Below are 13,946 nucleotides of genomic sequence, written 5' to 3'. Positions count from 1 at the left end.
CATCAATGGAATGTATGTGTACGCACCATGATGTGCACGACTACGGTTAGTTCGCGTTTCGTTTCCAGGCACCAGGGTTGTCGCTGGAAACAAACCCGTGCCCGGTTTGTATTTTGCTCACGGATATGATCTTGTTTTGATCTTAAACAGTTTGTGATTTACGAAGCAAGACAATAATGTGTTATGGTACTGTGTATTTTTCTTTCTCACTTGACCAGCGAAAATGGTGTTCCGTTGGTACCTTCGTATCAAAAAGTCAGTTAAAGGTCGCGTTAACATGTTTTGCTCCCGCTGGCGCTGGCGCGATGAACGCCACCTTTGAGACCGACTCGAGTACGTCGGAGGGGCGATACTTGGGGTCTGGCCAAACCTGTGGGTAACAATTTATCTACGCACACGTGAAATGCAGACGAATTCCCGAAACAGTTCACTCGAGCATCTGGCGACATCGGAGTGGCGCGGTGGGTGTCACGGCTAAGGAGGGCGTCCGAGAGCGTGAAGAGGCGCATCGCCAATCGCCACAAGCAAAACAGGCTCGCCCCTACCGCTGCTGTGACCCTCGAGTGCTCATGTTCCGTTGGTGCAGCCGTGATATTGTCACTGTGTAAGCCCGGTGTCTTTAATGATGGGAGTTGTCGAGCCGTGGTGCACAACCAGAGCATGCGAGAAGAAAGATGCCGGGCCCGATTGTCCCCACCAGATTTGTTTAGCCTAGCAGCAGCGTCTCTGATCACATATTTCCAGTTTTAGAACTGTACCTGATGTGTGCGTACTGCATCTTGACCGTGCATCTTTCCACCCACCGCGCACTAATTGTTGAGCTGCCTACGCTGTACCCAAAGCTATGTAATTTTGTTTCGTTGCGAGTACATCGTGCTGTCACCATCACAGCGGGTCAAGATCGGAACAGCAAAAACTGCGAGATTAGCCGTCACGGATCGCTGGCTGCCTTACAGTTCCGCATCGGCGTGACCCGGGACCGTGTGTCGTTTACGAGTCAGGGATTGCACGATGACCCGGCGCTGGAAACCTTGTGCAAACACGTGTCTCACAAACATGCGTGTACGGTCTAAAGGCGGACCGCATGACGCACGTCGCTATGTTCCATACTCGTCTTCCGCAGCATCGACGGCGCGTCGAGCCGGCGGCGCTCACTGGACACCCTGGAACGTGAGGCCGGTGCCCTCCACCGAGCGCCTGATCCAGTCGTTGAGCCGCCGGTCGGTGTCGGCCGACAACTGCTGCTTCCAGCTGCCTACCTGGCCCTCACGGATGAAGGACGGCATGTCCAGGATGCCCGCGTCCTGGTACATCAGCGAGTTGGCGTGCTTGTTGTTCTTCATGCCGGCGAAGTCCAGGTGGCTGCACAGCTGGCCCACTTGCTCGTCCGTCAGCTGCTTTCCGAGGAGGGCGGCCACGCGGCGGAGCGTGCCCGGCATGTCACGCTTCATGTCCTCGTAGAACAGGAACAGCATGTTGGGATGGTCACGGCGCTCCCACGCTTCCAGCACGTGCGAGAAGAACGGCAGCCCGGGCAGCCGGCCGGCCATGTAGTCCTCGGCCAGGTCCTCAAGCGACCCGCTGTACTTGACCACGCGGCAGCGCGAGAAGTGGTGGTAGTACGACACCAGCGCGTCCTTCGGGTTGCGGGTCACATAGATTACTTTGTTGGTGTCCAGCACGTCGGGTGGCAACAGCGACAGCGGTACGTGCGTTTTCACCAGCCCCGCCGAGCGCCAGAGGCCGCGCAACAGCAAGTAGCCCAACCGGCAGAGCCCGGCCAGCTTCGAGAGCCGCGTCAGCACCAGCGGCACGTACTCGCGCAGGAAGGCGGGCGTCAGGCCCAGGTAGAAGAAATTCCCCACCTCCGTGTAGCGGTTCTGATCGAGCGGCGTGCGTGCGCCGGCGAAGTCGCAGTCGTTGGCCAGCAGCCAGGCCATCTCTAGCGTCCACGTGGTGCCGCACTTGGGCACCGAGCAGACCACCAGCTCGCCGGGGCGCACGGTGCGCCGCGCCGCGTACCGCGGCAGGCTGAGGAGGGCGTGGCGCGGCAGCGTGAAGCGGCCGGCGCCGACGCGCACGGCGCCGGCCTCCAGCGCCCGGCAGTGGCCGCGCAGCGTGCGCTCGTCCATGGACAGCACACGGTGTCGCCGGCCCGCGTCGTCCTGCACCTCCCAGCCACCGGCAGAGGCGTCGGCCTCGATCTCTGGTGTGGTGTTCCGGGCCTCTGGTGTGTCGTCCCGGGCCTCTGGTGTGTTGTCACGGGCCACTGGTGTGTTGTTCCGGGTCTCTGGTGCGCCGTCCCGAGGTTCTGGTGTGCAATTCCGGTCACGCTCGCTTGGGCTAGAGCGGTACCCTCGCCTTCGTTACGTCTTCCCGCACGCCATACCTGAAGTTGGCCTCGTCACCTTCCGCGCGATATTTCAAACCGCCAGAAAATCTGCCGTCGGACGACAGCGATCGGGACAGGGCAGCACTCACACTAGGACGGCCGTCAGCGCTGGTGATGAGTGGATACTCTTGAACTTCCGCCGCAGGCTGGAGCGCAGCGTCGTGCCTCCGCCGGAGGGTCCCGGTCGTCAACGCGTACCCTGCGTGAGAGCTGGGGCTGTCGTGACCGCGAGAGCGCTCCTGGCTTGCCGTCGGGTCATTCTTGGTCGAGGACCCACGCTGGCAGGCTTCTGGTATCTCAGCTGCCCCGCTGATATTCAGGTTGACGCAGGTGCCGTCATTTGCGTTGGTGGCCACCATCACGGGTCATTTACGTGACAGCCGACTTCCAATACGCTCCTCCTGTTTTCGGTTCGCGGAAGGCAGGCAGACTGTAATCCGGAGTCGCACGCAAGTTTCCACTGCTGCAGGGAGCGCTTGTATGCGGGACAGCGGGCGTGTACGCTAAATAAAGTCGGTGTCCGCCGATGCGGCATGATACAACACGCGCTTCGACGGCAGGCACATGGGGCGGTGCCGCAATCGCCTGGGCATTTCGTCACAGCAGTAAAAGTAGTGTCGACCTTTTCCACTCGCCGTTGGAGGAATACCTAGATAGCTGTGGCGTTGTCCCAAACGGTGTAGGAAGGAGTTGTAGTTGCATTTGCAGGGACGGAGTCTGCTACAAGGCCATGCTGATGCAGAGCTGACCGTCGCTGAATCAAGACAGCTCACCTTGCCGAACTGAGCCAAGAGATGTCTCGCCAATCGATTACGTGCACGTATGTCGTCACTGGCAGTGTTTTCTTACCTCAATCGGAAGACGCTATGGCGAGGAACTACATCAGGAACACTGCCGAGAAAACCCCGTCAGAAAAGTCCGAGAGCGCTTAGTATTGACAATGTATGTACGGGGCTTGAGCGCACTGGGATTTACCCCCACAATCGTATCGTTTTTGATGATGAGTTGTTCCTACCCAGCTCGGTGACTAATGGACCAGTCCTACGGCCAGTCATCTCTAAAGGCTCTGGTCAGCTGGCGCCCAGCTGGCGCCGAGCGGAGCGACGGCAGGCTCCGGTCAGCAGGCGCCGAGCGGAGCGGCGGCAGGCTCCGGTCAGCAGGCGCCGAGCGGAGCGACGGCAGGCTCCGGTCAACTGGCGCCCAACAGAGCAGCGGGCTCTATGGTACAGGATACGTCCGTTTCTTCAGAGGCCGGTTATTGATCAGCAAAAAAGTTGTCATGGCTTATAACTGATGACATTTCCTTTTGGTTCACTTGATCTAAATCACAGGTATAAGTAGAGCAGAGCTATCGCGATTACCTTGAAAAACGTATCAACGCGCCCTACTATCCTCGAAGTGTTTTCCACCTCAATCGTCAAAACGATTCAGTACTACTACTCACGCAGAACTGTTCGTGAATGAACGTGTTGAAAGGTGGGTTAAAACGCAAGCTTGATTTGGTCGGCGCGCCGACCGGACCTGTAACCAAAGCCTCAGGTTGCGCTGTCACACACAGCAGAGGCGGCGAGAAGCGCGCAGTTCAGCCGTGAGCGTTGCTGCCGGTCGCTCCTAGCACTAGTCACCGCTTGCCCGCGTGAGGGGCTGCGGTGAGCGAGACTTGACCCCGTGACCCAGGGCATCGCGGACTGAAACCAGTGTGTAGGGACCTGGACACGCGTGCGATAACCAGGCGTTCGTCCGACTGTTCCCAAAGCCTCGCACGGTTCTGGGTCTGCGCACCACTAACAAGGCTATGCTGCTGCGGGATGCATCGTACGTTTAACAAGGCTATGCTGCTGCGGGATGTATCGTACGTTTAACAAGGCGATTTCGCAGTGCGCATTAGATTAAGCATTAGACGCCATGTATAGCACGTCTAACAAGGCGATATCGCTGCGGGATGTATTGTACGTCTAACAAGGCGATATCGCTGCGGGATGCATTGTACGTCTAACAAGGCGATATCGCTGCGGGATGTATTGTACGTCTAACAAGGCGATATCGCTGCGGGATGTATTGCACGTCTAACAAGGCGATATCGCTGCGGGATGTATTGTACGTCTAACAAGGCGATATCGCTGCGGGATGTATTGTACGTCTAACAAGGCGATATCGCTGCGGGATGTATTGCACGTCTAACAAGGCGATATCGCTGCGGGATGTATCGTACGTTTAACAAGGCGATATCGCTGCGGGATATATTGTACGTTTAACAAGGCGATATCGCTGCGGGACGTATTGCACGTCTGACAAGGCGATATCGCTGCGGGATGTATCGTAAGTCTAACAAGGCGATATCGCTGCGGGATGTATTGTACGTCTGACAAGGCGATATCGCTGCGGGATGTATTGTACGTCTAACAAGGCGATATCGCTGCGGGATGTATTTTACGTCTAACAAGGCGATATCGCTGCGGGATGTATCGTACGTTTAACAAGGCAATATCGCTGCGGGATGTATCGTACGTTTAACAAGGCTATACTGCTGCGGGATGTATAGTGCGTTTAACAAGGCGATATCTCTGTGGGATGTATCGTGCGTTTAACAAGGCGATATCGCTGTGGGATATATTGTACGTTTAACAAGGCAATATCGCTGCGGAATGTATCGTACGTTTAACAAGGCGATATCGCTGCGTGATGTATTGTACGTTGACGTGTTTGTACACTACATAAGATGTGTATTGTTGAGCACCACGACTGAGGGTACACGTGGATTGTCAGACATGTCGGTGGTTGACACTGCAGGTCGAGCACAGCACTCGTTACCGCGACCTACAGCGGCCGATCCGGCTCTGCACGCACCCTTTGACCCTCGCGCCAGCCAGTAAACAAATCATTCAGCTCCTTCTAAACAGTGCACAAAAACTACACATTCTCCTTCGCCTATCACACGGACGAAACACACAAATGGCCGCCGACCGTCGGCCGCAGAGTCCTGAGTCCTCGGTCGCCAATGTCCTGGTGAGCCGTTAGCTGGCAGCAGCGGCGAGGGGATTCGACCTTGCGGCGCCCCCCGCGGCGCGGTGATCAGCTCCAACAGCCTCCTCCACGCTGGCAAACCCGTCCGCGCTGGAGAACAAGGGACACCGCGGCTGGAGAACACGCTCAGGCAGAAACCGTGCACGAGACGCCAAAACGGTCAGCATTAAGCATTTGACAAGGTGTGTTTGAAAACGGGTTCCAGGGAAAAAACGTGCGACGCGCGACTTCCTTCTGCGCAGTGTTCTGCACTGCCCCCTAATACCCATGAAGTCATAACATCCCATCGCATTCACCGTGGATGGGCACTCATCAGTATGCCATTAAAGCTGGACATGCTGGCCTGCTCTTGAACGCATGCACACATACTTGCATTTGAGGAATTTACGTGCAGAGTGTCCTGACCCAACTCTCGCAAGTGAACACCGACTCGTGCCTAACGTAAATCGCCGTGTGGTATGAGCACCACCGCGCCATTTCCTCGTCTCAAGGCTGCCACCCGCCCCGCTGTTGCGCCAGCGTGAGCCAGCCTGCCCTCACGTGAGGAGGTCGGCCAGCTCGCGTTTGATGTCGCTGACCACCGGCGGCCCGCGGACGGTCAGCGCCGTGTACAGCTGCACCAGGCGGGCGCCGGCGCGGAGCTTGGCGTAGGCGTCCCGGCCGCTGAACACGCCTCCGACGCCGACGATCGGCACCGAGCCTGCCGACCGGCACCGCACGCGCTGGTGACGGTTCCGACACAGGACACATCTTGGACGCGGCCCGGACGCCGACGACCGACACAGCACGCGCTGGTGACGGTCCGGACACGGGGCACGCCCTCGACACGGCTCCGACACCGACGACCGGCACCGAGCCTGCTGACCGGAACAGCACGCGCTGGTGACGGCCCGGACACAAGACGCATCCTGGACACGGCTCCGACGCCGACGACCGGCACCGAGCCTGCCGACCGGCACAGCACGCGCTGGTGACGGTCCGGAAACGGGACACCTCCTGGACACGGCTCAGACGCCGACGACCGGCACCGAGCCTGCCGACCGGCACAGCACACGCTGGTGACGGTCCGGACACAGGACACATCTTGGACACGGCCCTGACACCGACGACCGACACAGCACGCGCTGGTGACGGTCCAAACACATGACACATCCTGGACACGGCCCCGACGCCGACGACCGACACCGAGCCTGCCGGTCGGCACAGCACACGCTGGTGGCGGTCCGGAAAACAGGACACATCTTGGACACGGCTCCCACGCCGACGGTCGGCACAGCACGCGTTGATGACGGTCCGAACACAGGACACATCCTGGACACGGCTCCCACGCCGACGGTCGGCACAGCACGCGTTGATGACGGTCCGAACACAGGACACATCCTGGACACGGCTCTGAGACAGCGCTGGGGACATCGCACCGGAAACAATCACACTGTCTAGACACAGCCTGAATGCGCCCCGGTCAGAACATCGTCGTCACAGTCGCACCACAGCTCAGGTATAGGCCGACCAGTCTGTAGACGATATAGTGACAGCTCGCTTTGGAAGGTTCAAAACGCTCCAAACAGCTCACCCGTGCATATGGCGGATATAAAATCTACCAGCACATCGGATCCCAGACGGCACGGTACATTGTGCGCAAAAGCCCAGGGCATGTACATTTTTAGAGTGAATATGGCGCAGTAATATGCATGTTACGGTTCGGTGAGTTTGAAACATTCGCACACAAATGTCACCGATGTTCCAAGGGGAAACGAATGTCGGTCTCGTCGGACATTGCTGACGTTCGTGCCACAGCACGCTTCTACACAACTTCCTTACCATGAGTACAAAGTTGCATGGGCATGCAGTTTCGATGGTCATGACTAGGGTCCAGCACGTTTTGACACCCCGTGGCATTAAACGGCAAATTGAGAAATAACTCAACACGCATTCGAGGCGCATCAGGGGAGGCACCATTTGATATATCCCTTAACAACAGCACTTTTCGAACTGCTGAAAATTCGGCATCAAGCTGGTTCTGAGATCTCGCGTGGCGGCAGGTCAGCGATATCTTGGCGTCGCCCCTGCAGATATGACCCTCCTGGCCGGCTGTGAGGTCACGTGACTTATGTCTGCACTGACACGAAACAGCCCCGGAATATCGACAGGCGGTAGCGTAATCGCATGAGTTCTGAACGTCAGCTCGAAGACCACAAGGCAACAATGTTCGGCCAGATGAGCGAAGAGCACATAGTCAAGCAGGTATTACCACCAGTATTCGGCACATACCAAACACTAGCTGTTGCTGGTGAGATGGTATAAGTCGGAGATCATTTGCTGTTAGTCAGGTGGCACATGTTGGCCGTCAGTTACCATTAGCCCGCTGGTACGATTTGTAGATAAGCTACCGTCTGCGAGATCGCGCATGCCAAACATCAGTTGCTGTCAGCATGTTTGTACACGTCGGAGACCAGTCACTGTTGCCCCCGACAGCACCCGTCGGATGTCAGTTACCGTCAGTCAGGCGGTACATGTCGGCGATGGCGTCGGTGGCGAGCGCGGCCAGCGGCCGGCCGCTCAGACCGCCCGTCTCGGCCGCGTGTTCGCTCTTCAGACCCGACCGGCTGATGGTCGTGTTGCTGATGATCAGGCCGCCCAGGCGCTCCTGCGACGACCACGTGACGTGGACAGTCAGCCACGTGAGGTAGACTGTCACTTGAGGTGGACAGTCAGTCACGTGAGGTAGACAGCCACGTGAGGTAGAAATCAGCCACATGAGGCAGACAGTCAGCCACGTGACATAGATAGTCAGCCACGTGACGTAGACAGGCTTCGGCTCACAGCCGCCTCACAGCGGGTTTTAAACAAGCGCAGGGTAGCACACCGCCGCCTGGTCGACTTTGACACTACAAAACAGCGCACGTTTAAGTGGGCTCAGTCAAGCCTAGGTCCTTGCAAGGATTTGCTCAATCCCTGAAGCCAGAAAACGGCAACAGCCCCCCTCGCGGTTCTGAGAGGCGGGCAATTAATCGGTCGGCCGTCTTTCCCTGACTGGTGGACTGCCTCCGCGAGCCATGCCTCTTCGGGCCAACCACTCCAATCACAGCCTGCCCCCACACCCCGCTGTGACGTCACATGCCGTGGCGTGGCGCGGCTGACCCACCCGGCGGGCCAGAGCGCAGCGCGCCACGTGACGCCGCTGCTCGGCCGAGAGGTCGGGCGCGATCTTGAGCAGCACGGGCGGTCGGGGCGGCGCAGTCAGGGCGTCGCGCGCGTCCAGCACCCGGTCCAGCAGCCGCTCCAGGTCCTCCCCCTTCTGCAGCTCGCGCAGACCGGGCGTGTTCGGACTGAGGGGGAGCCGGCGGTCAGGTCACCGCACGCGTCACGGGCGGCCCGGGTGCAGTGCTCGGATTTCAGGCGAACCCACAGGAGCAACCGCCTGGCATCAGCCGCAGCCACCTGTTCGGAATCTGCAGCCACCCTCAACACCCTCCCTGATTCCTCGCCCAATCCCGCGTCCTACAACACTCGGCCCATCGCCGCGATGCACGAGGCTGACCTAGACACGTTGACGACGAAGTAGCTGGCCAGGTCGGCGAAGGCGGCGACGCCAGCCACGTAGTCGGCTGCTGCGTCTGTCGAGAGCCTGTTCTTGCCCAGATTGACGCCGACAAGGCCGCCGGCGGTCCGCCGCGCGCGCAGGCGCTCAGCCACCGCTGCGTGGCCCTCCGAGTTGAACCCGTACCTGGGCAGGTGGCGGGGTGGGGGTCAAGTCACATGATGTGAGGTGAACGCCGGGTGGAAAGCGGCCATTACGTTGCAACAGATGCCACGACTGCGGTATGCGTCAGTGCTTGCCGATGTTGTCCTTGAATCACTGTGATATGGGCGTCAGCTGACCATCCCAGATTGCTAGATGACCCAATATAACCAAGCCGTCGCTGCGCTTGAAACGTCTAATAATTAATACTTAGATAAAAGACTCGCGACACAGCAGGCTCGATTGCCGATATCACTGGCCTCCCTGCAAACCGCTAAGTAACATCCACCCGTCGGCCGTGCAGTAGTGCGATGCCTGCTGCTGCCCGGGGACCATGCCGCACCGACCCACCTGTTGATGACGGCGTCGTCCTCGGGCAGGCGGAACACGCGCGGTCGCGGGTTACCGGGCTGCGGCTGCGGCGTCACCGACCCGACCTCCACAAAGCCGAAGCCGGCGCCGAGCATGGCGTCGCAGGTCTCGCCATGCTTGTCAAACCCGGCCGCCAGGCCGATGGGGTTGCTGAACTGCAGACCCCACAGCGAAGTCCTCTGTAACAATGGAGCATCCAGGCTGTCATCCCGTTATCTGAGAGGAGAGCCTCTACGTAGTTTGTCAGCGACGACTTGCATCTTGGAAACGTGAAGCGTAGCGAAAAAACGGCATGGCCTACGAGATCATAAGCCACTCGTTAAAAGGAACACAAGTAGCAATGATAGCACGCCCCTATAACTTCTACGACCATCGCCCAATATCTGCGACAGCTTCAGTATTCTCTTCTGCGGTAGCACGAGCTCGCATCGCTTGCGGGACCACTGTCCAAAATGACGCCGCTGCCCGGAGTTGGCCGGCTCGGTGACGCCCGCTCTGCAGCGCGTCCCTCCTGCCGGCCGGCTCACCAGTACGCAGGGGTCCGGCGTGCGGTCGCGCGGCACCAGACCGTACTTGCCGGCCAGCACGGCCGCCCGGTGCGCCGTCTCCGGGTCCAGCCGCTGCACGGCCGGCATCACCAGCGACCGGTAGAAGCGGGCATCGTTGCTCCACAGGCCGATGCCGTAGAAGGAGAGCGAGCCGCCGGCCGTCAGCAGCACCAGCGACCGCAGCCGCTCCTGCCACCGGCACGGACGTCATGAGTGGTGCTCTCTATCCGGGGGTCGGAGCTGGTGTCACTGAACTCCCTCTGAGGGTGCTTATGCCGCTGTGACAAGGGCATCACCAGTCTGACACTTTTGACCAGCTGATGAAGTTACGTCCAAACTGATGCTCTGTAGTTAAAGCAAACCAACCATATTGGAGCGCAAGAGGATCCTAAGAGAAGAGTCAAGGATCCTGAAATAGGACCCTTCCTTGTTGTCAAGGGTTTATGCTAAGATCCTGTCTCTTCCTCATGCCCACTCCATTTATTTTCTTACAGACTGTGCCCAAACTATCCATATTCCCAGGTCCGTTTAAGCTGCGAGCTCACTGCCCAGTGAGCAGGTGAAATGACCTGGATCACTACATGATGTCATTCGGTGTTATATGCTCACAAAAAGTGGTATGCCGTGTAAAAGCTGGCATGAGAGCATATCAGAAAAAGTGAAATTATAATAAGCCATAATATGTCAGGAAGCAATGCCTCCAATGTCTGCATGTGAGATGATAAATGTCAGTCAAACAAACATAATGTATGTAACATCCAGATGAACATTGCACATTCGCACGAATATTGGGCAGCGCCGGCGAAGGCCTCGCACTTACTGAAACGACCGAAATCTACTAAACTTAGTATACAAGCCATGCAAAATTATTATCAGAAGATGCACAGGATATTTGATTAACACTTCTCGCACTCCTATGTGCCACATTATGACAATGAATGACGTTTCACCTCACAGATGTCTTCCAACCAGTTTGCATCGACCCACATATAACCACATAGATAGTATAACCATATATAACCCACACATATTTGCGGTGCAGCTGCTCACGCATTATGAGAATATGAGTTACTCAGATCCGTGGGATGATTTGGCGAAGATATTGAAGTTCTCAAGCACTTTTAGCTGATTGTACAGCGCTGTCACAAAACCACAAAATCATTGCCAGCCTGGTGGTGGTTACATACGGCACGGACCAGCCCGGCACCGTACAGGGTCCGACGGTACGGGATAAAACCGGCGGGATCAGAGGGAACTGGAAGGTACTGCGGGACCGGACGCGATCACACGAGACCGGATCACACCGGGTGGAACCGGACGGAACTTTTTGTGTCCAGACAGGACCGGATCGCACCGGACGGACTGCATCGGACCAAACGGGCTCGAAAGTGACCGAACTAAACCGGACGTGATCAGACGATATCAGACGCCGCCGGCCGTGATCGATAGGCATCGGACGGGGCGGGACGGAGGATCACGGGCCTGGACGAGACCGGTCCGGGCCGAAGGAGGCGGCGCGGGACTGTTCACTGGGCGGCGCCCCATGGGACCTGACACCATGTGACAGGACCGGACGGAGCTACATGGGAGGGACTAAACGAGACTAGAAAGGACTGGACAGGATTGGGCGGAAAGAGGGGGATCAGACCAAGCCAGACGGGACCGGGTGGAACCAGACGATACTAAACCGGACCAGACGGAACCAGACGGGGTCAGATAGGAGGGACCATACGGGACCGGAAAGGTCCAGAATATCCCGGTCTGGTCCATTCCCGTTCGGATTCCGACCGGTCCAGTTTTGATCCCGGCCGGTCCTATTTTGGCCACGGCCAGTCCATTCCAGGCTCCGTCCGATCCCTTTTCAGGTCCTGTCTAATCCCGTCGGACGCCGTCTAGTCCTGCCCAATCCAAACTGCTGTTTGGTTCCGTGCGAACCTATCAGGTCTCGTTCAAATTCATTCGGTGCCGCCAAGTCCATTCTTGTTCAATCGGGTTTCGTCCGGTCGCGTTCGGCCTCATCACGTTCCATCCTACTCTGTCTAGTCCCGTTCTGTAGCGTCCGGCTATTTTCGGCCACGCCCGGTGCAGTTCAATTCTATCTGATTTTGTCCGGTCCCGTTTGGTCCCGTACTACGTCCAGTTCGGTCAGGTAACTCCTGTTCCCATCCTGTTTTGTCTGGTCCAGTTCGGTTCGGGTCCGGTTCCGTCCAGTCCCATCCCACCTCATCTTAAGCCATCAGATGACATCTAGCTCCATTTGGTCTGGTCTGGTCTGGTCTGGTCTGGTCTGGTCTGGTCTGATCTGATCTGATCTGATCTGATCTGATCTGATCTGATCTGATCTGGTCTGGTCTGGTCTGGTCTGGTCTCATTCCATCCAGTCCCATCTTGCCTCAAAATGTCTTATCTGGTCCAGTCTCAGACAGGACCAGACAGGATCAGACAATTCTGTCCCATTCCATCCAGTTCCATGTGGTCTTGTGTTCCACTCAGCTCCTTTCAGTAACATTTGGTGCAGTTTGATTCTGTCATGTTTGGTTAGGTCCCTTCTAGTTCTGTCTGGTCCAGTCCTATTCTGTGTTGAGCCATGTAACTAGCATCAGGCTGGCAGCAATTTTAGGATTTTGTGATGTTACTGTAAGATAGCTGGAAGTGATAGCAGCCTTCACTATCTTTAATGGTTGACTGGCAACCACATTGCAGGTCTCTGTGTTGATTGAGGACAACTGGATGGGTAACAGCTACAAGGCAACATACTACTGATTGTCATTAAATGGCAGAGCTAACTGCAGGTACTAGAAGGGTTCAAAAATGTCATGTGCATTTGCTATTTGCAAGGTGGGCATGACTAAATTTGCATGGCTTGCATACTGAACTTAGCTAATTCAGGTCACTTTAGGAGATGTGATGCCTTTGCCAGCAATCTAAAACATGGTACAAGGAAGGTTAATCCCAAACTCAACTTTAAGTCAGCTTAAATGTTTGTAAACAGTACCAAATTTTTGTCCCTCAGTGCATGCACACACTGAACATAGGTAAAACATGACTTGCCAAAGGCAAAATCACAGGTTATGGATGCCACCTTACATAACACTAAGTCCTGTGTTTAGCAGGAGTCAGCCATGTATTGCTTGCACATGCTTCAAACATTTTCTTGCTTCTTTGACATGCAGAAGTTTCCCATCCACATTCGCTCATTTTCAATGTAGGACATTATCAGTAAATGACATGAACACAAAGTCCCCCCCCCCCACGCACTGATTGAAATGCAGCAAATTGAAATGGGCAATCCACCAAAAAGCTGAACTCACCTTAAGCTTGGGTGTAAAGATGTAACCAAGCCCTCGGAAAAAGAACGTATTTTTCGGTTGAAACATGTCTAGATATTGTGGGTGTGTATCGGCATTCGACAGTCTTTGTGCTCTCCCTGGAGAGCTCACCAGGGTAATGACTGAGGCGTTAAGTTTAGAACCAAACAGCCCCTCGGCAATAACTACTCATAGCACGTTAAAAAACAGCAGCCGCAAACAACGTCCGCGCACTTCGGAAATATTCAGCCCCTGACCAGGGAAATCTTGGCCCACGACACCCAATCCTCCCATTATCTCCCGACGCCTGTTCAACGCAATCCTGGTCTCGACAGCACGTCCTCGAACCTGACACTCGTTAAATAACCGGCCAGACAGTACTGGCGCGTAAAAGACAAGCTCCATCGTAATTGTATGTTTAGCAGTGCACGTCAACAGACGATTACTTCAGCTCTTCTATTTGATTGAATAGCTTAAATTTTATTTTAAGTGTTTTTGCGTGAGATATGATTGGTATATGAATCCAAGAAAAGGCTGCAAACCTCCCTATAAAAGTGTTG

General features: G+C 56.3%; 2 protein-coding genes across 2 annotated transcripts; both read right to left on the bottom strand.

Annotated features, from left to right (window-relative positions):
• Positions 1 to 1,151: 1,151 nt before the first annotated feature.
• Positions 1,152 to 1,940, bottom strand: LOC119093044 (luciferin sulfotransferase-like). Its single transcript, XM_037215937.1, has one exon. It carries the CDS (start codon positions 1,938 to 1,940, stop codon positions 1,152 to 1,154), a length of 789 nt encoding a protein of 262 aa, XP_037071832.1.
• A 3,122-nt stretch (positions 1,941 to 5,062) lies between these two features.
• On the bottom strand, positions 5,063 to 13,671 carry LOC119093047 (dihydroorotate dehydrogenase (quinone)). The gene is made up of 8 exons (XM_037215939.1): positions 13,390 to 13,671; positions 10,058 to 10,267; positions 9,510 to 9,709; positions 8,958 to 9,143; positions 8,562 to 8,745; positions 7,913 to 8,063; positions 5,957 to 6,116; positions 5,063 to 5,506 (listed from the first exon to the last, which is right to left on the bottom strand). Exons 1-8 carry the CDS (start codon positions 13,453 to 13,455, stop codon positions 5,407 to 5,409), a joined length of 1,257 nt encoding a protein of 418 aa, XP_037071834.1. The 5' UTR covers positions 13,456 to 13,671; the 3' UTR covers positions 5,063 to 5,406.
• Positions 13,672 to 13,946: the final 275 nt, after the last annotated feature.

This window comes from Pollicipes pollicipes, unplaced genomic scaffold (genome assembly GCF_011947565.3).
Source record: "Pollicipes pollicipes isolate AB1234 unplaced genomic scaffold, Ppol_2.1 Scaffold_38;HRSCAF=43_pilon_pilon_pilon, whole genome shotgun sequence".
Classification (NCBI taxonomy): Eukaryota; Metazoa; Arthropoda; class Thecostraca; order Pollicipedomorpha; family Pollicipedidae; genus Pollicipes; species Pollicipes pollicipes.
This window is presented reverse-complemented; position numbering and strand designations above follow the sequence as displayed.